The 23,608-nt window shown below is 39.5% G+C and overlaps 2 protein-coding genes across 2 annotated transcripts; one reads left to right on the top strand and one right to left on the bottom strand.

Annotated features, from left to right (window-relative positions):
• Nucleotides 1-472: 472 nt before the first annotated feature.
• On the bottom strand, nucleotides 473-5,049 carry LOC112998556 (uncharacterized mitochondrial protein AtMg00810-like). Its single transcript, XM_026124668.1, has 3 exons — nucleotides 4,948-5,049; nucleotides 1,274-1,453; nucleotides 473-1,183 (listed from the first exon to the last, which is right to left on the bottom strand). Exons 1-3 carry the CDS (start codon nucleotides 5,047-5,049, stop codon nucleotides 473-475), a joined length of 993 nt encoding a protein of 330 aa, XP_025980453.1.
• Nucleotides 5,050-19,044: 13,995 nt separating this feature from the next.
• Nucleotides 19,045-19,704, top strand: LOC102663436 (uncharacterized). Its single transcript, XM_006593052.1, has one exon. The coding sequence runs from the start codon at nucleotides 19,045-19,047 to the stop codon at nucleotides 19,702-19,704; it is 660 nt and encodes a 219-aa protein (XP_006593115.1).
• Nucleotides 19,705-23,608: the final 3,904 nt, after the last annotated feature.

Here is a 23,608-nt window from a genome sequence, read left to right on the forward strand (position 1 = left end):
AGCTAGCTAATGGCTGAAAATATGGTAACGAATATTGACTAGCTAAATAAAGATATATACAAATAATAAGAGAATATATGCTAAATATATTCTGACACTCCCCCTCAGTCGAAGCGGGAGGCTCTCGTATGCTTAGATTGTCCCTGAAATAATTAAATAGAACGCGCAGAAGCCCTTTTGTGAAAATATCAGCAATTTGGTAACGGGACGGCACATGAAGCACACGGACTTCGCCACGAGCCACTTTCTCACGAACGAAGTGAATATCCATCTCAATGTGTTTGGTGCGTTGATGTTGAAAAGGATTGCCGGATAAGTATATCGCACTCACATTGTCACATTAAACTAGAGTAGCCTTTTGAATGGGACAATGCAACTCTAGAAGCAGGTTTCTGATCCAGCAGGAATCAGAAACATCATTAGCCACACCCCTGTATTCCGCCTCTGCACTACTCCGGGAGAGAATAGGCTGTCATTTGGAAGACCAAGATATCATATTATCTCCGAGGAAAACACAATACCCAGAAGTGGAACGACGGGTGTCAGGACACCCACCCCAATCAGCATCTGTATAAGAGATTAGTCTATCAATGGTGGATTTGTACAAATGCAAACCATGGGATAACGTACCCTGAAGGTAGCGTATGATACGCTTGAGAGCACTCATATGCTCATTTGTCGGAGCATGCATATGAAGACAAATCTGCTGCAAGACATAAGATATATCAGGCCGAGTGAAAGTAAGATATTGAAGAGCCCCTGCAAGACTGCGGTATTTGGTTGGATCGTTAAAAGGAGCATCGCCGGTGGCGCTAAGCTTGGACATAGTGTCAACGGGAGTAGGACATGAACTGCAGTTAGACATGCCGGCACGTTCAATAATTTTTGCAGCATATTGTTTCTGAGATAAAAATAGACCATGGGTATGACGAGTAACAACAATACCCAGAAAGAAACTCAGGGGACCTAAGTCCTTCATAGCAAACTCAGAACCCAAAGGAGTCATAAAATACTTACGAAGATGATCAGATGAAGCCGTAAGTATAATGTCATCCACATACAACAGAATATAAGCAGTGTCATAACCATTCTTGTAAATAAATAAAGAGTGATCTGACTTACTGTGAGAGAACCCAATGGTAGCAACAAAATAAGAAAACCTTTGATACCAAGCGCGAGGAGCCTATTTCAAACCATATAAAGATTTCTTTAAGAGGTAAACATGATTTGCATGATTTTTATCTCGAAAACCTATTGGCTGATGCATATAAACTGTTTCATTAAGATGACCATGTAAAAAAGCATTCTTGACATCCATTTGATGGATAGGCCAAGATTTAGAGACAACAATACTGAGAACTGCTCTTATGGTAGCAGGTTTAACCACGGGGCTAAACGTCTCATCACAATCAACACCTTGCGCCTGTGTTTTTCCATCTCCTACAAGACGAGCCTTATAACACTCAAAAGAACCATCAGATTTATATTTATGGCGCAAAACCAACATAGAACGAATAACATTCACATCCGGTGGCTTAGGCACTAAGATAAGACAGTTGCCCCTCTTTACTTACCTTTTATCGGAGATAAGAGGAAAGCAAAGATAAGACACTGATTTCGTCTGTCTTGCCCTTTCCATGATTAGTCCATGACGACTCTCGTCTCTACTCCTTCTTCTTTTTTTCTGCACAACACAAAACAAAATACAAACAACAACAAGAACAACAAATATAATATACATATACACATTTGGCAAAGGAATCAATCGGGAAAATAACAAAGATCACATTTCCCAGTCAAGAGGATCTGCCCTTGACGATGAAAAACTCTGGAGAATGGAGGATTGCACTAGAGGGTCCTCACTAGTCAATCACGAGGCATAGCTCCAAACTCCTTGGGTGGAGGATGCATGAACGAAAACGCAATTCATGGGGCTCCGAAAAAAGGCGAGGATGGAGGATTGCACTAGAAGGTCCTCACTAGTCAATCATGAAGCATAGCTCCAAACTCTTTGGGTGGAGGATGCATGAACGAAAACGCAATTCATGGGGCTCCAAAAAAAAGGCGACGATGGAGGATTGCACTAGAGGGTCCTCACTAGTCAATCATGAAGCATAGCTCCAAACTCTTTGGGTGGAGGACGCATGAACAGCGCTAGGCAATCAATTCATGGGTCTCCGAATAAGATTGAGAATGGAGAATTGGCGAACAGCGCTAGGCAATCAATTCGCGGGGCTCCAGACTCGATGGTGGAGGACGCATGAACAGCGCTAGGCAATCAATTCATGGGTCTCCGAATAAGATGGAGAATGGAGAATTGGCGAACAGTGCTAGGCAATTAATTCGCGGGGCTCCAGACTCGATGGTGGAGGACGCATAAACAGCGCTAGGCAATCAATTCATGGGTCTCCGAATAAGATTGGAGAATGGAGAATTGGCGAACAGCGCTAGGCAATTAATTCGCGGGGCTCCAAACTCGATGATGGAGGACACATGAACAGCGCTAGGCAATCAATCCATGGGTCTCCGAATAAGATTGGAGAATGGAGAATTGGCGAACAGCGCTAGGCAATCAATTCGCAGGGCTCCAGACTCGATGATGGAGGACGCATGAACAGCGCTAGGCAATCAATTCATGGGTCTCCGAATAAGATTGGAGAATGGAGAATTGGCGAACAGCGCTAGGCAATCAATTTGCAGGGCTCCGGACTCGATGGTGGAGGACGTATGAACAGCGCTAGGCAATCAATTCGCGGGTCTCCGAATAAGATTGAGAATGGAGAATTGGCGAACAGCGCTAGGCAATCAATTCGCGGGGCTCCAGACTCGATGGTGAAGGACGCATGAACAGCGCTAGACAATCAATTCATGGGTCTCCGAATAAGATTTAGAATGGAGAATTGGCGACCAGTAGCTTCTAAACTTTATACAGGAATAGAGCTCTGATACCACTTGTTGGACAAGTGGCCTCAGATATCTTAAGAAGGGGGGGTTGAATTAAGATATTACAACTTATTTCCCCAATTAAAAATTCTATCTCACTTTCTATTCAAGTTATAAATTCCCTTAATAATGACTTTCTTAAATATTGATTCAAATAGAACAATTTGAATATGAATATAAAACAATAATAAATAAAGGAGTTTAAGGGAAGAGAAAATGCAAACTCAGATTTATACTAGTTCGGCCACACCCTTGTGCCTACGTCCAGTCCCCAAGCAACCCTCTTGAGAGTTCCACTATCTTGTAAATTCCTTTTACAAGTTCTAAACACACAAGGACAATCCTTCTTTGTGTTTAGAATTCTTTTACAACAAGAGACCCTCGGTCTCTTAATCCCTTTTCAGAATAAAGAAGAAGAGAAGAAGAAATCTCTCTTGAAAGAGATAGATTGAACAATTTGAGCACTCAAATAATTCCTTATTGAATCACAAGTAATTTGGCCAAGGAATTTGTAAGAGGATAAAACAATTTTTCTTTATAAGAGGATAAGACCTTTTTGTTCTGAAAAAACTCTTCTTAAATTCGTGTCTCATGTCACATATATATAGGCCTATGATAGCCATTCAAGAACCACACAAATAGATGTGACTGTTGAGAATGTTTTCTGAAAAACTCCTCTGGTAATCGATTACAATATGTGTGTAATCGATTACACGCTTTAAAATTTGAATTAAAATGTTCAGAAACTACTGGTAATCGATTACCATATATGTGTAATCGATTACACAGTGCAAATTTTGAATTCAAATTTTAATAGCTGTTGTAAATCAGTTTTGGCCACTGGTAATCGATTACATCCTCTGGTAATCGATTACCAGAGAGTAAATTTGTTGAAAAAGACTTTTTAACTTAAAATTCTTGGCCAAACCTTTTGCTACTTCAATTGGAATTCCCTTCCTATTTAATATACCCTTTCTAAGACTCTATAGACTGTCTTGATCATCTATCTTGAATATCTTTAATTGCTTTGTCTTGAATACATCTTTGAGACGCATGTGATCTTTTGGCATCATCAAAACATCGGCTTGATCCTTTGTCTACAATCTCCCCCTTTTTGATGATGACAATCCCTGAAATCAAGACAAACTATATACAAGATGATAGCACGTTCACACAACCTTTACTCGCCCTATCTTTTGGCATGTATGCCTAACTTTACTTGATAATTGATTTCTAACCCAAGTTCTCTCAAATTCTCTCCCCCTTTGGCAACATCAAAAAGAACTAAGCAACATGATCAATATCCAAACAGAGCCAAACAATAAACCAAAATAAATCCAGACATTGTCATAACCAACCAAAGCAAAATCAAGAAATATAATATAAGTGCAAGAGTACGATAAGCTAAGCAATAAAAAGCCAAATACACGGCGATAAATCAAAGTACTAATAATACTTAATTACTAATAATACTTAATCATAATACTTAAGCTAAGATGATGATGGAGGCGGTGGTGGTGGATCAAAGCAAGTACGGATGAAGGAGACATCTTCTTCAACTTTGGTGATCCTTGATTCCATGGCATCGAACCGCATGTCGACTTGCAATTCCATGGCATCAAACTTGTCACCAACAAAAGTCTGAAGTCCATCAAACTTATCCATAAGCCTTCGAAGAAGAGTGGAATTATCTTCATCTAGGAGGTTGCCTTCTTCATCAGCGGGTTGAGTGCCCTTTTTGACCCAAGAGCCATCATGCTCTTTGCGGTAACCAAAAGAAGCAATCGCAGCAGCACCAATTAAAAAAGATCTCTTGATTGGAACATAAGGTTCAGAATCAAGAGGAATTTGAAAATGGCGAAAAAAGAGAGTGACAAGCTGTGGATACGACAAAGGTGCATTTAATCGCAATGCCTTATGCATGCGATATCTTACAAGATGTGCCCAGTCAAGTTGACGGCCGGTATGAAAGGCCCACATGATAACAAGATCTTCCTCAGAAACCTGGGCAAGATTGGAAGATCGTGGAAGCAAAATCCGCACAATCAGATAATGAAGGATGCGGCTTTCAAAAGCCAATGAGCCGGCAAGAAGGCGCCCGGTCATATCCGCATTGTTGGTGCAAACCAACTGGCGGGCATCATGTGCAGAAAAATCAAACTTCTAATCTTCATTCAGTGTACCTTCAAATGGTACACCGTCACTGGACAATTGGGTTAAGTCATGAAAAAGGGATTGGTCAATGACCATTTTTATCCCAAAAACCTCAGAAATTAAGGTGTTGTCCTGAATTTCAAGATTACAATAAAAGGCTTTAACCAATTCAGGATAAATAGGCAACTGTAATGACATGAAAGGTATGAGACCTAAATTCTGAAATGCTTGAATGCAATCAAAGGTTTCATCAGAAAAGAATTCCATATCAATGAACTTAGGGTCGATAATGGAACGAGATGAGAAAAGATTTGAATACCGTTTCTGCTATTCTTCGGAAGAAAACAATGTGGAAGAGGATAATGAGGATGGAATTGGTGCTGTGGATGCGCTAGTGGCTCCGGAACGATGAGCTCTTGAAGCCGAAGTGGAGGCGGATGAACCCTTACGTTTCTTTGAAGATTCTGCCATTTGAAGGAGTTTTTGCAGATTTCAATCGGTGAAATCAAAAGAAAAATGAAAAAGAAGAAGATTGCAATTTACGGGAGTTGATTTGATGAAGAAATGAGTGAGATAGGAAGGTTTGGAGGTTTGGGAATGGAGGAACGTCGCAAGGAGGAAGGGACTGCGCAGGGGATTCTGAAAACGTGATATTTATAGAGCAGGACGCGTGGTAATAGATTACAAGTAATGGTAATCGATTACAGGAGGAGGCAGCCTACTGGTAATCGATTACATGAATACTGTAATCGATTACAGGCCATCTGTTCTAGTGTAATCGATTACAGTATTCATGTAATCGATTACCAGAACAAAAAAATAGCCTTTTCCTAAAAGAAAACTTATTTCTAAGTCTAAAAACTTATACTATCTTAAGAGTTAATTATACTAACAAGAAAAGTAAACTAAATTAAACAAAACAAGCGTCATACTTAATCAAAACACAATCAATCATTCATAAAAAATTACCTATCCAAATCACTAAGGTCTAAAAGGCCTAATTCTCTTCTTATTGAAAAGAATATTTCTTTTGGGAGAGGTTTTGTAAAGATATCAGCAAGCTGATTCTTTGTATCAACAAATTCTAATATACAATCTCCCTTTAGGACATGATCTCTAAGAAAATGGTGCCTAATTTCTATATGTTTGGTTCTAGAGTGTTGAACAGGGTTTTTGGATAGATTTATGGCACTAGTATTATCACACTTAATAGGTATACGATCAAGAAGGATACCATAGTCAGATAATTGTTGCTTCATCCATAAAATCTGTGCACAACAACTACCGGCAGAAATATATTCCGCTTCAGCAGTGGATAAAGCAACACTGTTTTGTTTCTTACTATGCTATGAGACAAGAGCGGATCCAATGAATTGACAAGTTCGACTTGTGCTTTTTCTATCAGTTTTAGATCCGGCAAAGTCAGAATCAGAATATCCTATTAAGTTACATGTTGAGTTCTTAGGATACCATAATCCTAAATTTATTGTACCTAATAGATATCTCATGATTCTCTTAACTGCACTCAAATGTGATTGTTTGGGGTTGGATTGAAATCTAGCACACATGCATACACTAAACATAATATCAGGTCTACTAGCAGATAAATAGAGAAGAGATCCGATCATACCTCGATACTGTTTCATGTCTATAGATTGACCAGATTCATCTTTATCTAAGTAACAACTAGTGCTCATCGGTGTAGCCATGTGTTTTGCACTTTCCATCCCAAATCTTTTGATCAATTCTTTGCAGTACTTGGATTGATTGATGAATATACCTTCTTGATTTTGCTTGATTTGTAATCCCAGGAAGTACTTTAGTTCTCCCATCATTGACATTTCAAATTCACTTTGCATATCAAGGGAAAAATCCTTGCACAATGAATCATTAGTGGATCCAAAAATTATATCATCAACATATATTTGAACCAACAAAATATCATTATGCTTTCTCTTTATGAACAATGTGGTATCCACTTTTCCTTTAGAAAATTCTTTTTCTAGAAGAAAATTACTTAAACGTTCATACCACGCCCTAGGGGCTTGTTTCAAACCATAAAGAGCCTTTTGCAATTTATAAACATGATTTGGTTTATCTGGGATTTCAAAGCCTGGGGGTTGTTCAACATATACTTCTTCTTGAATTAAACCATTTAGAAAAGCACTTTTAACATCCATTTGATAGAGTTTAAAATTCATTATGGATGCATATGCTAAGAGCATTCTAATGGCTTCTAATCTTGCAACTGGAGCATATGTTTCTTCATAGTAAAATCTTTCAAAGAAAAGTTGAAAATTATCTTTTTCCACAAACATGTTGTTTTTTAGCTAGACAACTTTTATTTTTTATTTATTTTTTTATTTTCTATTTTTTTCTTCCTTCTTATTCTTTTCTTGCTCACTCTCTTTTTGCTCTCTTTTTTTTTCCATGAGGTATTTTGCTACCTAAACATACGTATATTTTTGTGAGGTATTTTGCTATATACATACGTGTCCAAGGTATCTTGCTACCTAAACATACATATATATGTTTTGTCAGATATTTTTGCTATATACATGCATATCCAAGGTATCTTGCTACCTAAACATACATATATATATTTTGTGAAGTATTTTTGCTACATACATGCATATCCAAGGTATTTTTCTACCTAAACATACATATATATATTTAGCGAAGTATTTTTTGCTACATACATGCATATCCAAGGTATCTTTCTACCTAAACATACATACATACATACATATATACATATATATATATATATATATATATATATATATATATTTTGTGAGGTATGACTACCTTCCGAGCTTGTGCTTGTTTTATTTAAATTCCTAGGATCATGAGCAACTAGGTGTGTCCTGCTATGACTTGAGAAACAAAAGTGATCAAATAACAAGCAGAGATTTAAAAGGTACTAGGTTGCCTCCTAGTAGCGCTTCTTTAATGTCTTGAGCTGGACGCGTGATGGCTTGTCGGTAAACTCTAGAGGTGATGGCGGTGCGTTTGTTGCCCGCTGTCGGCCATCCCCAAGCTGTTGTGGTGTTTCGCCCTGCGCCTGCCTGGGGACGCAGTACTTCTTGATGAAAGCTCGATTAGTAGGGGGCCTAATGACCTTGCTGGGGGCGACAGGCACTCCGTAGAACTGACCGAGGCCCGTAATTAGAGCTTAGCAACTCCAAGACCCTGTTGGACTTCTTCGGGTCCACTGGGTGTCTTGCGGGCGCGATCCCTGCAAACAATAGATGAAATCAGAAATCAGTTGAGCGATGTGCATACTTACCTATGTCATTATGACGTGACCTTGCCGGGGGGAACGGGCACCCGGTAGGACTGACAGAGGCCCGTAACCAGAGCAGGAAACCCCAGGGCCCTGTTGGACTTCTTCGGGTCCACTGGGTGTCTTGTGGGCGCGATCCTTGCAAACAATAGATGACATCATAAATCAATTGAGCCATGTGCATACTTACCTATGTCATGACGGCACAGACCAACTGATACATCTGGAGGGGGAGATTGGCATTGTGGTCGCTGGGCAGAATGTTGCTAAATAGCAACGTCATCCACGTAAGGGTGGTCATGTTGGTGCGCATGGCCCACACTCGTCTTTTTGCAGCGGCACGGGGGAAATCTTGCCCCGGTATGCATAGTAGATGCGTCATAGCCTCCCTCTCTGGATGTGCTCGCACAGTTGGTCGCCCTCCAATATCAGGGGGTGGCCCAGGAACTGATAAAAGGAAACTACTGGCCCCTTAATCGGGAGCGCAAGTCTCTGTTAAGCATCTAAGGGCAAAGGACCTTATATTCTTCTAAGGTGTGGATATGGAGCACACTGAAAATGAGGACGCGTAGCCCTCTAAAGGCGAGGGCGAGCAACCCTCTGCAGGCGAGGATGTGCAGTCCTCTGATGACGAGGACATATGGTCCTCTAAAGGTGATAGGTACTAGTACCCAAGGGTCCACCTTTATGAGAAAACAAGAGATCGGCCCATCGAGAGGGCCGGTCATCCAACAAGATTGGACACGAGATGTAGGAAATCTATGCAGTTAACATGATTTTTAGGGATGCAGACGCATGCAACCTTTGTTGTGAAATTTGGTAACGCTGACCTCATATGAAACAATGCAATGCAATGGAAAGTTGTACAATGTTCATGACATTCTTTCCCTATTTTGTGATTTTGATTTTGATTTAATCTTTCTAGAAAACACAGATTGACTGTCCTTTTGAAAAAGGTGATAATTCATGCAACCTTATCCTATCTTTTGCAAATCTCTCCGGGAACTCCCTCAGAGTGTATGTTCTGTTTGATTTAGTCACTTGACCATTTTGGAGTGACGGGAATGGAGCCGTTTGACGTTTAATCAATCTATTGAAATTCTAGGGCTTGTCTCCTTTTTTTTTTCTTGTTTAAAAACATCGACGGTGAGAACTTTTGATCTGCCCCTATGTTCACTTGAGGCTTATGCACGATGCCACTCATTGCCCCAGTGTAAGGCTTTGAGGTACCAATTGTTATCTTTCGTCATGACCTTGTAGCTGGGAACCTATTGGGTGAAAACTTCTGATCTGCCCCTAGGTTCGCTTGAGGTTTTTGCATGGTGCCTTTCATTGCCCCAGGGTAAGGCTTTGAGGTACAATCGTTGTCTTGTTTTCACAACCTCGTAGTGAGGAAGAAGCAGCTGATTCTTGCAAAAAGAATTTTCCAAGGATGAGAAATAGTTGAAGGATTTTTCAGTTGATGGATTAAGTCAAATGACTCCTATGTAGAAGCAAGATGTTTTGATGTCTTGATAATGCTAAAGGATCAAGTGCTTCTAAGTTTTATTCAAGACAAGAATCCAAGAAAATCAAGATACATGATCAAGTTGATCTCTAGAATCTTTAGGAAGAAGTTTCTAAATTGAAAAAAACAAAAGGTTTGACCGAAGAATTCTATCACCTCAAATTGAGATTTTCTCTCTGGTAATCGATTACCGGCAGCTGAAAATGTTTATCACAGTCACTAGAAATTTGAATTCAAAATTTAGAATGTGTAATTGATTATGCATGGATGGTAATTGATTACCAACAATTTATTGAATATTTTAATTCAAATTTTAAAGCCTATAATCGATTACACAAGTCTTGTAATCGATTACCAGAGGGGATTTTCAGAATATAATTTCCAAGAGTCACATCTATTCAAATGGTTTATGAATGGCCATCAAAGGTCTATTTATATGTGACTTGGAAACACGAATTTATAGAGAGTTTTCATTGCCAAAAAGTTTTATCCTCTCAAAAGATTAAGATTTTTTCTGAACTAAAATGTTTTATCCTCTCAAAAAGATTCCTTGGTCAACCACTTGCATATTCAATAAGGAATTTTGATTGATCTTCATTGTACAATCTATCTCTTTTAAGAGAGATCTCTTCTTCTCTTCTTCTTATTTCTGAAAAGGGATTAAGAGACCGTGGGTCTCTTGTTGTAGAGGATTCCTGAACACAAGGGAAGGGTTGTCCCTGTGTGGTTCAGACTTTGTAAAAGGAGTTTTACAAAGAGAGTGGAAAATCTCAAGTGAGTTGCTTGAGGACTGGATGTAGGCACGGGAAGTGGCCGAACCAGTATAAATCAAGTTTGCATTCCTCTCTTCCCTTAAACTTCTTTTATTTATTGCTATTTATCTTTTGCTTTAAAGAAGTTTATTTTGAATTGTCTTTTGAGTAATTCATGTTAAGGGTGCATTGTTAATCCGAAGAGAGTGAAAGTTTAATTGGGGAATAGTCTTCGTATCTTAATTCAACCCCCCTTTTTCTTAAGGTAACTGAGGCCATTTATCCAACATCCTATTCTTGATAACTCACTTCTCTCTAAAAAGACAAACTTTCCGGAATGATAAAATGAGCTCACATGAACGTCTTGAAAACACAGTCAATCAAATGCCCTTTTTTTTAACTTTTATTTTTATTTTTATTTTTATTCTGAAACTTATTTGTTTTGAACTTTATTTGTTGTTTTACGGCAGCCCCATCAATGCGCAAGACGAGTAATCTCTGATTGAACGTTCTTGGAAGTCCAAACTCAGGAGCACAGGTCGCTTGAGCAAACAGACCAAAGGCTTGCACCCACTCGGAGAAATGAAGGTTGATGAACCTTGGTTGGGGTTATGGCTACCATTGAATTATCAAGTAGATATGAGAGCAAGTCAGCATAGGACACTGGAATTGGGGTGAATTCTACAGGCTTTCTCGCTGCAAAATTCATTTCTTGGTTGGTGCTCTTGGTTTGTGCTAAAGGTGGTGTTCGTCATTGGAAGTGCGGTAGACAGACTTTGTGGCTGATTTAGGGATTGCCTTTGTGGATAACTGGGCAGTGGGTAAGGAGAAGGTTTGTTATTGGCTGAGTAATGACATTGTTGGGTTGGTGGGAAACTTGACTGTATAGGAATGGCAGTCACAACACGAGCTTCTCCTTCATCCTCACCATCTTCATTTGCCCCAGTTTTTTTTTTTTTTGCATTTATCAAAGCAAGATGATCAGATTTGCCTCTTTTTAGACCCACTTCGATTATTTCGCCGGTGAAGACCAAATCCGCAAAGCTTGAAGGTGTGTAACCCACCATTTTCCATAGTAGAATACTGGTAATGTGTCTACTATCATTGTCATCATTTTTTCCGTCATTGAGGTGCCACTTGAGCTGCCAGGTTCTCCACCTTTGGGCGTATTCTTTGAAAGATCCGTGCACCCTTTTTGCACATGTTCTGTAGTTGCATCCTATCCGAAGCCATTATATTGACACAGCCTAACGAAGGCAACCATTAGGTCCTTCCAAGAATGGACTCGGGAAGGTTCCAAGTTAGTGTACCAGGTAACAGCTACCCCAGTAAGACTTTCTTGGAAGGAATGTATAAGCAATTTCTCATCTTTTGCGTATGCCCCCATCCTCCGACAATACATCTTTAGATGGTTCTTGGGGCAAGTAGTCCCCTTGTACTCGTCAAAGTCCAGCACCTTGAACTTGGGAGGGGTGATGATATTGGGTACTAGGAACAACTCTTCTAGGTTAGCAAAGGCATAATCTTCACCTCCTTCAATGGCCCTGAGCCTTTCCTCTAGATGATCCAACTTTCCCATTTTTGCCATAGCATGAGGGTTTTTACTTGTTGTGGAATGCAAGAGGCGTAGTTGTGGGTGATACTAAGGGCCTTCCAAAGGGTTTTGTAGGGGTATACCACCAACTGCTTGCCCTTCCGTGCCATATCCGAGGCAAGGCTCGAAGTCGGCTATATTGTGGTGGGGAATTTCATGTGTCTCCCCCACGATTTAAGAGACATATGCATGATCAGTTTGGGGTTGTTGGCTCTCAATGGGTATAGGAGTGGAGTTATTGACATCCTCATTGGGAGTGTACGCCACATTGGGTGGTGTATAGTTGAGAGGCAAGCCATATGGCGGGAGGGCGTGCTCGTTTTGCGCATAATGGGGGCCGCCCCTACTTCCCAAATCTTTGCCTACCATATCTAAGGTTGGATGATTCATTTGGTTGAGGCCAGATGGGGGCATCGGGTTCACCTTAGCAACAACGCTGGTAGCGGCAATTGTAACCGCATTGGCTTCCATTATCTTCTTCACGCTCATCATGGCCTCCATCATTGCAGCCATTTGCTCTTTCATGGCCTCCATGTCGGCCTCCATCTACTTTTGTACCTCCTTTGCTTTACCCATTACTCTAGCTCTAGCACAGGTTTGGTAAGGGCGCCGTAAAGTGGGTTTTTTTTTATAACAATGATTAAGTTCTTTTTTCTTATTTTATTTTTCAAGGAAAGAATGTAATGAGCAATGCAACCAATGAAAAGTATGGATGTACGCGAATGATTCATAGTTGAAGTATTGCGAATTTTTACGCAGGACATGGGGTTGAATCAATTTAGATTTTCAACATGGTCCATGACATCTTTGTCAAGGTGAAGCTGGAAGTAACAAGGATATCAACAATCCTAAACGTGTTTGGCAGTAGACGAAGCAATGATGTAACACGATCCATCTTTTGCCCCAATTTTTGCAAGATGGTTACTTCCATGCTTCAACTTGACTTGATGAACCTTTTCGTAAAAGCACGAGCTTGGTTCAACCCCATAACTCAGGGAATGGCAATTTTGATTGCCAATACTTCAACAACATTTCATAGGGATGAAAGTCCCGAGAATACGCATGCTATGCATGGAAAATGTAATTATGAGATTGAGATGCCCGAAGAGACATCCTTTCTTAGTTAACCATGCATTAGGTACCATGTTCAATCATTTTGTTTTGTTGTTTGTGTTGTTTTTTTTTTATTTTAAAAATGGGTTTATGATCCCAACATGGTTGGCTCATGGTAACTAACACATGCAACTAAGAATGCATCATGAATTTTCATGCTTCCCTTTTTTTTTTTTTGTAGAGGAAGGCACAAGGATCATGTATGAGCAAACATGTAGAACAAAAAGTATGTTGAACGCATATGCATGATGATGCAATGGCTCATGCAAAATGTGATGCTGGAATATGATAACGGACAAATGTAGGAACGATATGTTCGTTATGATGCCATGAAGAGATGCTTATGCGATTGATGCAATCCTATCCCGCAAAGGCATTGGGTAGAAGACTCCAAGTAGATTGGGTTAGAGATCCAAGGGAAGGCCCTAGGGTTCTCATGAGCCTTAGGGTAGATTTCGAGCCCATGGGCTAAGTATGAGCCCACTTATCTTTGTAAATATTAGAATAGGTTTTTCCTTCGTTTGGGCCTTGTATTTTGGCCATTCTAGTAGTATAGGGTTTTAGCCTTGTATTTCGGGGCATTTTGAGTAGTCTTTGTAGTAAGGACTTTTTTTTTTGTATTTTCATGTTTTTTGTCATGGGGGTGAGCTTAGCTATTATAGGAGGTGTGTAGCTAAGCTCTAGCTTCTCATCTCAAGGAGGTGAGCTTAGCTATTAGAGAGGTATGTGTAGCTAAGCTCTAGCTTCTTTAGGAATCTTCTTAAGGAAGCTTCTCTAGGAGATGAGCTTAGTTATGAGAGGGGTGTGTGTAGCTAAGCTCTAGCTTCTCAAGGAAGTTTTCTCAAAGAAGCTTCTCAAGGAAGTTTTCTCAAGAAAGCTTCTCAAGAAAGCTACTTAGTCTATAAATAGAAGCATGTGTAATACTTGTTGTAACTTTGATGAATGATAGTCTTGTGAGACACAACTCAAAGTTCAACTTCTCTCCCTTTTTCTTCCTTCAATTTCGTGCTCCCCCCTCTCTCTTTCTCTCCCTCTTTCTTTTCCTCCATTGAAGCATCCTCTCCAAGCTTCTTATCCAAGGCTCATCTTGGAGGTGAAGCTCCTTCTTCCATGGCTTATTCCCTAGTGGATGGCGCCTCCTCTCACCTCTTCTCCTTTGTCTTCCGCTGCATCTCCATGGTGGAAAATCACCATTAAAGGACCTCATTGAAGCTCAAAGATCCAGCCTCCATAGAAGCCCCACAAGCAAGCTTCCATCAGCGATGCATGATATGAATGCATTTACGGACACGAGAGCCCGGAAAATCATCTTTCCTTACTTGCGCATTCGGGGCGCAGTGCCCCATGTGTGCAGTTAAGAAGACGATATGGATCTTCCGACTTCCCATGACAAAAGACGAGACCAACATGCAACGCGTGCGTGACGACATGATGTAGACGCGCAAAAGCATAACACGGGGAGAAAACACAACAAAGGGGTAATTTACATATACGAGACCAAAAAGATCCATCTTTTTAATACTACGTTTTAGGCATTATGGCGCCTCAACATGTGTATTAAAAAGTGATGTATTACTCTAGAGAAACAAAATATCACTAGCAAAACGTGCTATTCGCAGAAAAATGCATGAGAACAAATGGCACGGAGCGTGTTTGCTCTATGCCCCTATTTGGGAACCTATAGGATAATATCTAGGGGTCTCTAATAATTACTCCCAAAGATTCATAACTCACGCGGCTGTTTTCTAGAGGTATCATCACTCAAGATAATAATATTGTGGCGGTATGGAATACCAGCGACAACATATTATAAAGAGAGAAAGCTCTAGACGAGGTTTCACTATTATCAAGCAAGTCGGAGACCTAGCATGATCATAGATTCACCTCCACTCCTTAGATTCCCATGAACCCGGGTACAGGGCCCCTTTTTTACTCAAACCCGTGGGTGCTTAGAATGCAGTGTAAAGAATGTGAAATAGACAACAGTTATTTACATTTTACACAATTCAACAAATGCACACACAAAGTTTCACAATTCCACAATTCATTAAAATAGGCCTAACTCACAAAAGATGTCCCCAGTGGAGTCGCCAACTGTCGCAACATGCCCTTTTGCGGGCGAGCGAGGCGAGGCTCACGGGTGCGCTTTCCAAAGGAGGAAAGATGCGCGGAGTCGCCACCAACGTTTATTTGTGGAAAACGTCGGAAAAACCGAAGGAAACCGGTTAAAATGAAAATTCTAAGTTCGGGAGTTGTATTTACGTTTGAGGAAGGTATTAGCACCTCTCACGTTTGTCTCAAAGGACAACAACCTATTTTTTAGAATTGTGAAATTGTGTTATCTTACCTTTTATTTCTTTTTATTTTTTTTGAGGTCGACAAAAGCGGGGCTCTTGCTCCTACGTACCCTCCATCGAAGAGGAAATGAGACCTACGTAGTTCTTTCTTAAGAGTGAATCAAGTGATTCTTTTTACTTGAAAGGTGATCATTTTAAGGCGGTGGACCTTAAAAATGATCCATTTACTTGATAAGGAAAACTGAAATGATAAACTTTCAAACCCCATTTAGTGACCTTTTTTGTGGACGAGCTTGACTAGGCGAGTTGATTTTAGCCTTAGTTTCACTTTAGTTATTAGTCAATTCGATTAAGAATGAGAAATCCCAAAGAGAAAACGTCTGATTGATTTTTCGCTTTATTTTAATAAAAGGTATTTTTTGATTATTATATTATTATTTTACCTCTTTTTTTATTTCCAACGTGGTTACGGCACGACCGAACGGTCGGAATTCATTTTAATAGAAATTAACGGATATTACAAATCAAATGATCGGTGGAAGTTTATTTTATTTTTTGATTAGGCGATAAATGACTTAAATAAATGGTCGAAGCACGTCAAAAGGGGGTACGAAAAGTAAATGAAAACGAGAATAAAAATACATGAAACAAAATGTGGACCACCACGGGTACATAGAATGAATTGAAAAGCTCGGTTTGGGGTACTTACCAGTTGAAGACCGAAGAAAACGAAGAACGAACGATGAATGTCGAAGAACGGTTGAAAAATCTTCGCGTAATTACTCACGGAAACGTTACGGAAGCGCCTCGGCTAGGATTTTCTTCACGGAAACAATTTTCCTCAGCAATTTTGAGAGAATAAGAAGTGCCAAGAAGGCTGAACCCCTTTCCTCTTCACTCCTTCCCCTATTTATAGCAAAATAGGGGAGCAGCTTGCCACCCAGCTCGCCCAGGCGAGCAAGGTTTCTTCCTCCAGAAGCAACCGCCTTCTAGAGGAAGAAACTGGAAGGCCCAAGTGGGCCTGATTGCTATTTGTACCTCCCTTTTTTACTAAATGCACCCCCCTTTACTTTTTTTTGGTAATTCTTTTTCCGTAACGTTACAAAACTTTACGAATTTCGTAACAATACTTATTTTCCTTCCGCAAGGTTACGAATCCTTACGGATTATGTATTTACTCTTTTTCAGCTTTCGAAAAAGTTACGGAAACTCACGGATTGCGCAAAAACACCTCTTTTCGATTTCCGCCACATTACGGAATTTCACGGATCGCGTAAGCCTGCTTCCTTTTGATTTCCGACACGTCTCGGGACTTCACATATTGTGCAACAAAGGATGCCAAGTATCTCAAAGCGGCCAACCAAAGGTTGCATGTCATCAAGTAATAATCCCCGGACGAAATTAGGGTATGACAGTAGGCATTAATTCTTTATTCTTTAATTATTTGTTTTTGTGAATATATAGTTAGTGTAGCATTTTTTTTCTCTTGAATTGGTTAACCACTATTCTTTCTAGTGTTTTGTATGCACCGTAGATCTTCTGTAGGTGATTTAGTTGATTTGGATTCAGAGATTGAAGCTACTTGCAGAAGAAACAACACAAAAAGGCGGAGAAAAATCTTGCAAGAAAGGGCAGTACTAGTTCTAGAGGAGCCTTGTTCATCAGAATCATCTTCTATTTTCCCACAGCCAAGAGAATCTCACACAGGTGCATCTGAAGCTCCTAGGATGGCTGAAGATCAACCTCATAGAGTCACTCTTGAGGACTACTCAAGCTCTACTGTGTTGTAATTCTTTACAAGTATTGCGCGGCCAGAGGTGCAGGCACACAACATCACATACCTGCATTCTTTAATTCAGTTGATACAAGGGAATTTATTTTATGGTCTACCCAATGAGGACCCATATGCACATTTGGCAACATATATTGAGATATGCAATACTGTCAAAATTGTCGGTGTGCCAAAAGACGCAATTAGGTTGAGCTTGTTTTCATTTTCATTATTTGGAGAGGCCAAGAGATGGCTACACTTATTCAAGGGAAACAGTTTGAAGACTTGGGATGAGGTTGTTGAAAAATTTCTGAAAAAGTATTTTCTCGAGTCAAAAATTGCAAAGGGAAAGGTTGTTATTTCTTCATTCCATTAGTTTCCCGATGAATCATTGAGTGAAGCCTTAGAACGATTCTGTAGCTTGCTGCGGAAAACTCCAACTCACGGATTCTCCGAGCCTATCCAGCTAAATATCTTCATTGATGGGTTGAGGCCACAATCAAAGCAGTTACTTGACGTTTCCGCTGAGGGAAAAATTAAGTTGAAGACTCCAGAAGAGGCAATTGAATTAATTGAAAACATGGCTGCTAGTGATCACGCAATTTTGCGTGACAGGACACACATTCCCACCAAGAGAAGTTTGTTAGAGCTTTCATCATAGAACAAGTTTCTGTCCAAGCATCTTGAGACCTTAATAGAGACATTAAATAAGTTGCCAACTCAATTAAATGCTAGTCAACCTTTACCTTCTTCTGTTTTGCAGGTTACAGATTGCACTATTTGTGGTTGAGCTCACGAATCTGGCTGTTGTATTCCTATTGAAGACACAACATGTGAAGTTAATTACATGGTAAACCAGCCAAGACAAAATTTTAATGTAGGTGGATACTCAGGATTTCATGGCCAGAATTACAACTAGCAGCAAGGACAAAGGAGAACTCACCCTGGTAATCAATTCAACAAAGACCATGGTGGGCCATCCAATAGGCCAGCACAGCAAGGGCCTAATCTCTATGAGAGGACAACAAAGCTGGAAGAGACTCTCACTCAATTCATGGAGGTTTCTATGTCAAATCACAAGAGCACGGAGTCGGCCATCAAGAATCTTGAGATTCAGGTGGGATAGTTGACCAAGCAACTGGCGGATAAGCCTTCAAGTAGTTTTGGAGCCAATACATAAAAAAAAATCTGAAGGAGGAGTGTAAGGCTGTCATGACCAGGGGTAGGAGAGCTATTCTAGTTGAAGATGAGGGTAGGTTGGTTGCTGAAAACTAAGATGTTGTTGCTGAAAAAGAGAAGGAAGAAGAGGATGATCAATTGAATGAGGGACCAATAATTGCTGAAAAGAAAGAAATAAATGAGGAGAATAAAGAAAAAGAAAGAGAAGAAGAAAAAGAAAAAGAAAACAAAAAGAAAATGAAAAAGATGAGAAGAGAGAAGAAGAGAAGAAGAGTAAGAGTGAGTGTGCCCGTGAGAAGAAAAAAAAAAGGCAGCTCCAGCTGAAGGGAGAGAGGTGCCATATCCACCGGTACCTTCGAAGAAGGACAAGGAAAGACATCTAGCTCGATTTCTTGACATCTTCAAGAAATTGGAGATTACTATGCCCTTCGGAGAAGCTTTATAGAAGATGTCACTCTACTCTAAATTTTTGAAGGACATGCTAAACCAAAAGAGCAAGTATATACATAGTGACACCATTGTTGTGGAAGGAAACTGTAGTGCAGTGATTCAACACATCCTTCCACCTAAGCATAAGGATCCAGGCAGTATCACCATTCCTTGCTCTATCGGTGCAATTTCAGTTGGTAAGGCTCTTACTGATTTAGGAGCAGCCATTAATTTGATGTCGCTCTCCATGTGCCGGAGGATAGGAGAGCTGGAGATAATGCCAACACGAATGACCCTACAGTTAGCAGACCGATCCATCACCGGGCCATACGGAGTTATAGAGGATGTTTTGGTCCAAGTTAAGCACTTCATTTTTCCAGCTGATTTCGTTGTCATGGACATCGAAGAAGATGTTGAGATCCCCTTGATCCTGGGACGTCCGTTCATGTTAACTACAAGTTGCATCATGGACATGGGAAAGCGGAAGTTAGAGATGGGCATTGAAGATCAAAAGATCAATTTTGATCTATTTGATGAAGAAAAACAATTATTGGACCAGAATGTTTGTTTACAGGTGAAGGAGTGCGCTAAGCACAAAAATGGCACTAAGCACGCCTTCGAGGATAGAAAGCCCTTTTTAAAGCCTGAAGTGAAAGAAAAGAGAGAGCTTGGCGGATAGAGTGTGAAGAACAGAGAATAGAGGCACAAAACAGAGCAAGGAAACAAAAACCTTAGCTTTTAGGAGGATCTTAGGTTTAGGAGTGATTTCTAGGTTTCTAGAGGGGGAGGAGACATCCTCACCACTGTGTAATCTGTTATTTTCTCTTAAAACCCATTTCCATCTTGTGAAAGGTGTTGCCTTGTGATGGAAGGCTAAATCACTTGTTGGGGAATTCTGCTAAGAACTTGATGTAAATCCTTATCCTATCTATTTAAAGTTGTTTTTATGTGTTCAATGTTTCTATCTGTGCTTAATCTATGCATGCTTGTGGCTTGATCACCCATTTGTATGTAAAGTTAGGAGCTTTAGCATTGGAAAATGTACTACATCCTTAGAACTAGATTGAGCGGGCTAGGTTATCGCATGTCTGGACACAGAGTGCGGTGATTTAGTTTTATTATGTTGTGACCTTAATGTTGTTCAGTTAAGCTAAGTTCGACGAGACATCCGAGAATGAAGTTTAATTAGAATTAGCCCATTCATACGAGACATCGATGTTTGGGAATGTTGTCCTCAGTATAGAGCACATGAACATCTTTGAATAGAGAAAAACCTTTAATTGCATCAAGTAACTCAGTAGGAGGACCCAACGCTTTTAATTATTTGTTTTAACACCCAGTTGCTCATATTTTCTGTAATTAGAATAGCAAACACCATAGTTTTATTCATGTTCATTATCTTTTTATACAAATGCATGCTTATTGAATGATGCTTCACTAAATGAAACAAGTTCCTTGAGTTTGATACTCGGTTTCTTATCATTTTATTATTACTTGCACGACTCAGTACACTTGGCGATAAGATTTCGCATCCATAATAACAAGTAGTACACGGGTGGAACAATGATGTTGGGGCATATATCCAGAAACATGCACTTGAGGTACATTGGGTTCAACATATGATTGATGTTGGTGAAGACCAGGATAATACTGTGAATTAAGATTTACAAAGTTACAAATAATAATAAATAATAATATAAATAATTTTTTAAAATTGTAAATTAAACTTACAACCTCAGTAGATAGTATCCCCTCACGTGATACTAATTCAACATATATATCATTGCATGTATTCTAAATTTTCATACAAAAGACCTTGGTCCATTTCACCGTGAATAATATAATCATTCCAATGATTCTATTTGGCAATCCAATGACGATAATGGTGAGGCCAAAAAATATTTGTTCTCCCTCCCATATCTATGTCATGGAGTTTATCTAGGTTTGGTGGGTCATATGTAATAATTTGTCGCAGTCCAAATTGTCGCATGACCCTGTGTGTTGGATGTTATTCCACAATTGCAAAACATATGAGAGGGACTTTTGCCCAAACAATCATTGATACCTCAACATCATTAATTAATGGCCTTATTTCTGGTGTGTCATAAAGAGTCCACAAAAATTGCAACATATACATTATTATTATCACATATTTAAGTTCGAATAGGAAACAAAAAAAATACTCAACTCATCAAAATTAAGAATGAAACCTCATTCATATGTAGTCTATCAAATATGACACGTATCAATCTGACTGAATTGGTGGGAATGTTTGTTTGGGTCATTGGACGAGACCACCTTCATGCAAGAGGAAATCCAAGGCCCTTGTCTTGTCATATCACTTATGGCACTGCTCGCTGGCCAAGCACAACTCGCTGGGCAAGTTCTTCAAAGTCCAAAAATGAATTGCAATTTCTTCCACCCATAGGGATCTGCTCGCTAGGCGAGCTGTAGTCGCTGGGCGAGTTCTTCAGATGACATGGCCTTCTTCTTTTAATTCTAAGTTGCCATGTGGCCTTATTTGCATAAGCTTCCTTGCTAGGTGAGCTTCCCTTTCTGTGACAACTTCCTTTCCTCTTCTCTATGTCCTAGCACTCTGTCAATAACACACAAAAGCTAGTAAATGCTAAAGATTTATTCACAAAGACTAAAGTTCTAAGAAAACACTAAATTCTAACTATTTGGGACAAAACTAAGCAAAAATTGAGGAAAAGTAGATAATTACTGTGTAAAATGAGTGCAAAAGGTAATGCACAACAATTATCAATTGCTAATAAGCTTAGTTTATGCAAAAAATAATTAAAAAACTATACATTCAACATTTGAAATTGATTATGGAGGCTAAAATTGTGATTTTTTTAAAATAGGAGACCAAATGTCTCAATTAAAAAATAGAAAAACTAAAATCGCTAATTTTTTAAAAGTATGAGACAAAATGTGTTAATTAAAAAATAAAATCATGAATTTTGAAAAATAGGGAGACAAAAATTTTAATTTAGCCTAATATATATTTATATTTTCAAATACTTAAATATAAAAGGGTTTTATTTATTGTTTCACCCTGGGTTCAGAAAATCTCAAGATCAACCCTGACTAATACCATGTTCATGGGATATTTTTTTGCACGGTTGTGCATGATTTTTTTTTGTAGATTCTAGTCTTGCGAAAGAGGTCAAGAGGAAGGAAAAAGTAATTTTGAGTTGTTGGTGATGAGAGGCCAGTTATGCACCCCACTACTGGGGTTGCTATGGTGACGACACTGACAATATGATGGTGTGGTGAAGAGAAAAAAATAAGAGCTGAAGAAGACGACGACAAAGGGAGATGCATTGTAGCGGAACATCGGGGCGGTTGTTGTTGTGGGAGTAAAGGTGTGTTGTAGAGGAACATGAGGGTGTCAATGAAGAAGAAGACAATGAAGCTCCTAGTCGTTTAGTGTTGGAGTTGAAAGAGGGGGGAGAAATTGGGGGAAAAAAAGAAAAGGAAAAGAAGCAGAAAAATTACTCTAATTGAATTTTAAAGGAGATAATCTAATGGTTACAAAACACTTTCCACAATGAGAGACATTGTGAGGTCTCCCACCTAACACTACTATAAAAGCATGTTTTTACGTCGTTCAATTTAGGATAGTTTTTAAATAACCGATGTAAAATAAAAAAGTGGTGGCATTCTTGAAATTAAGTCTAACTTTTTATAAAAGCTCCCTTAAACAAAGACGGTTTTTAAAATTTTTGACACAAGACCGTCTTTAAGTTCAAAGTGTAAACTTTTTATCTCTCTACACAACCCCTAATCTCCCGTCCTTACTCTTGCACCCTCACTATTATACCCTTTAGTCTGTTGCTATGACCTCTGAAGATTGTCGCAACAAACATTTCGCTTGGCTCTACCGCCGTACCGCCAGTGATTTTACCCTCGAGGTCCTCAGCAAGAATTGTTGCCTCGTCGAGGGCGTCCTCCACCTCCCCGAGAACCCCTCTGTCTATTTTCTCTTGCCCATTCCCAGCATCTTGGCTGGGCCTGTGGGCCTGAGGCATTACCCTAACCACACTACTCCCGGGCCAGTTGTTCCTCACTATAATAATTACCATTTGGGCCCCGACCTCGTGAAGAAGGAGCCGCAAAGGGAGTATTATGAGAAGGAGTTTGATGATGAAGATGGTGTTGATGGAAGGAAGATACAAAGGAATGGGTACCATGGCTATGGCTACGCTAGAGGCAAGTCTTCATTGTCGGCACCTATGAGTTAGGTAGTGTTTTCTGGAAATACAACTTCAGTTGATTGTGTTTGTTGTTGTATGGATTGCGTTGTTGTTGCTTGTAGTACTAGTTGGAATTTTAATTGCTAATTTAGGTTTTTTTTTTTGTGCAATCAAAATTGGAGTATCCAATACCTGGAACCTTGCTACTGTTCATATTGAAGGGATATAATTTTACTCCCTGGGTAAGCTGTGTTCCATGTTTCCATGAAGTTCTGTTCCTTTAAAGATTGAATTTCATACCATCTTGTTAAACTTGAATCATATATATATATATATGTAACACTTGAAAATATGACATGTTAAGGTTTGTATATATGATGA

The sequence above is a fragment of the Glycine max genome, chromosome 12 (assembly GCF_000004515.6).
Source record: "Glycine max cultivar Williams 82 chromosome 12, Glycine_max_v4.0, whole genome shotgun sequence".
Taxonomy (NCBI): domain Eukaryota; kingdom Viridiplantae; phylum Streptophyta; class Magnoliopsida; order Fabales; family Fabaceae; genus Glycine; species Glycine max.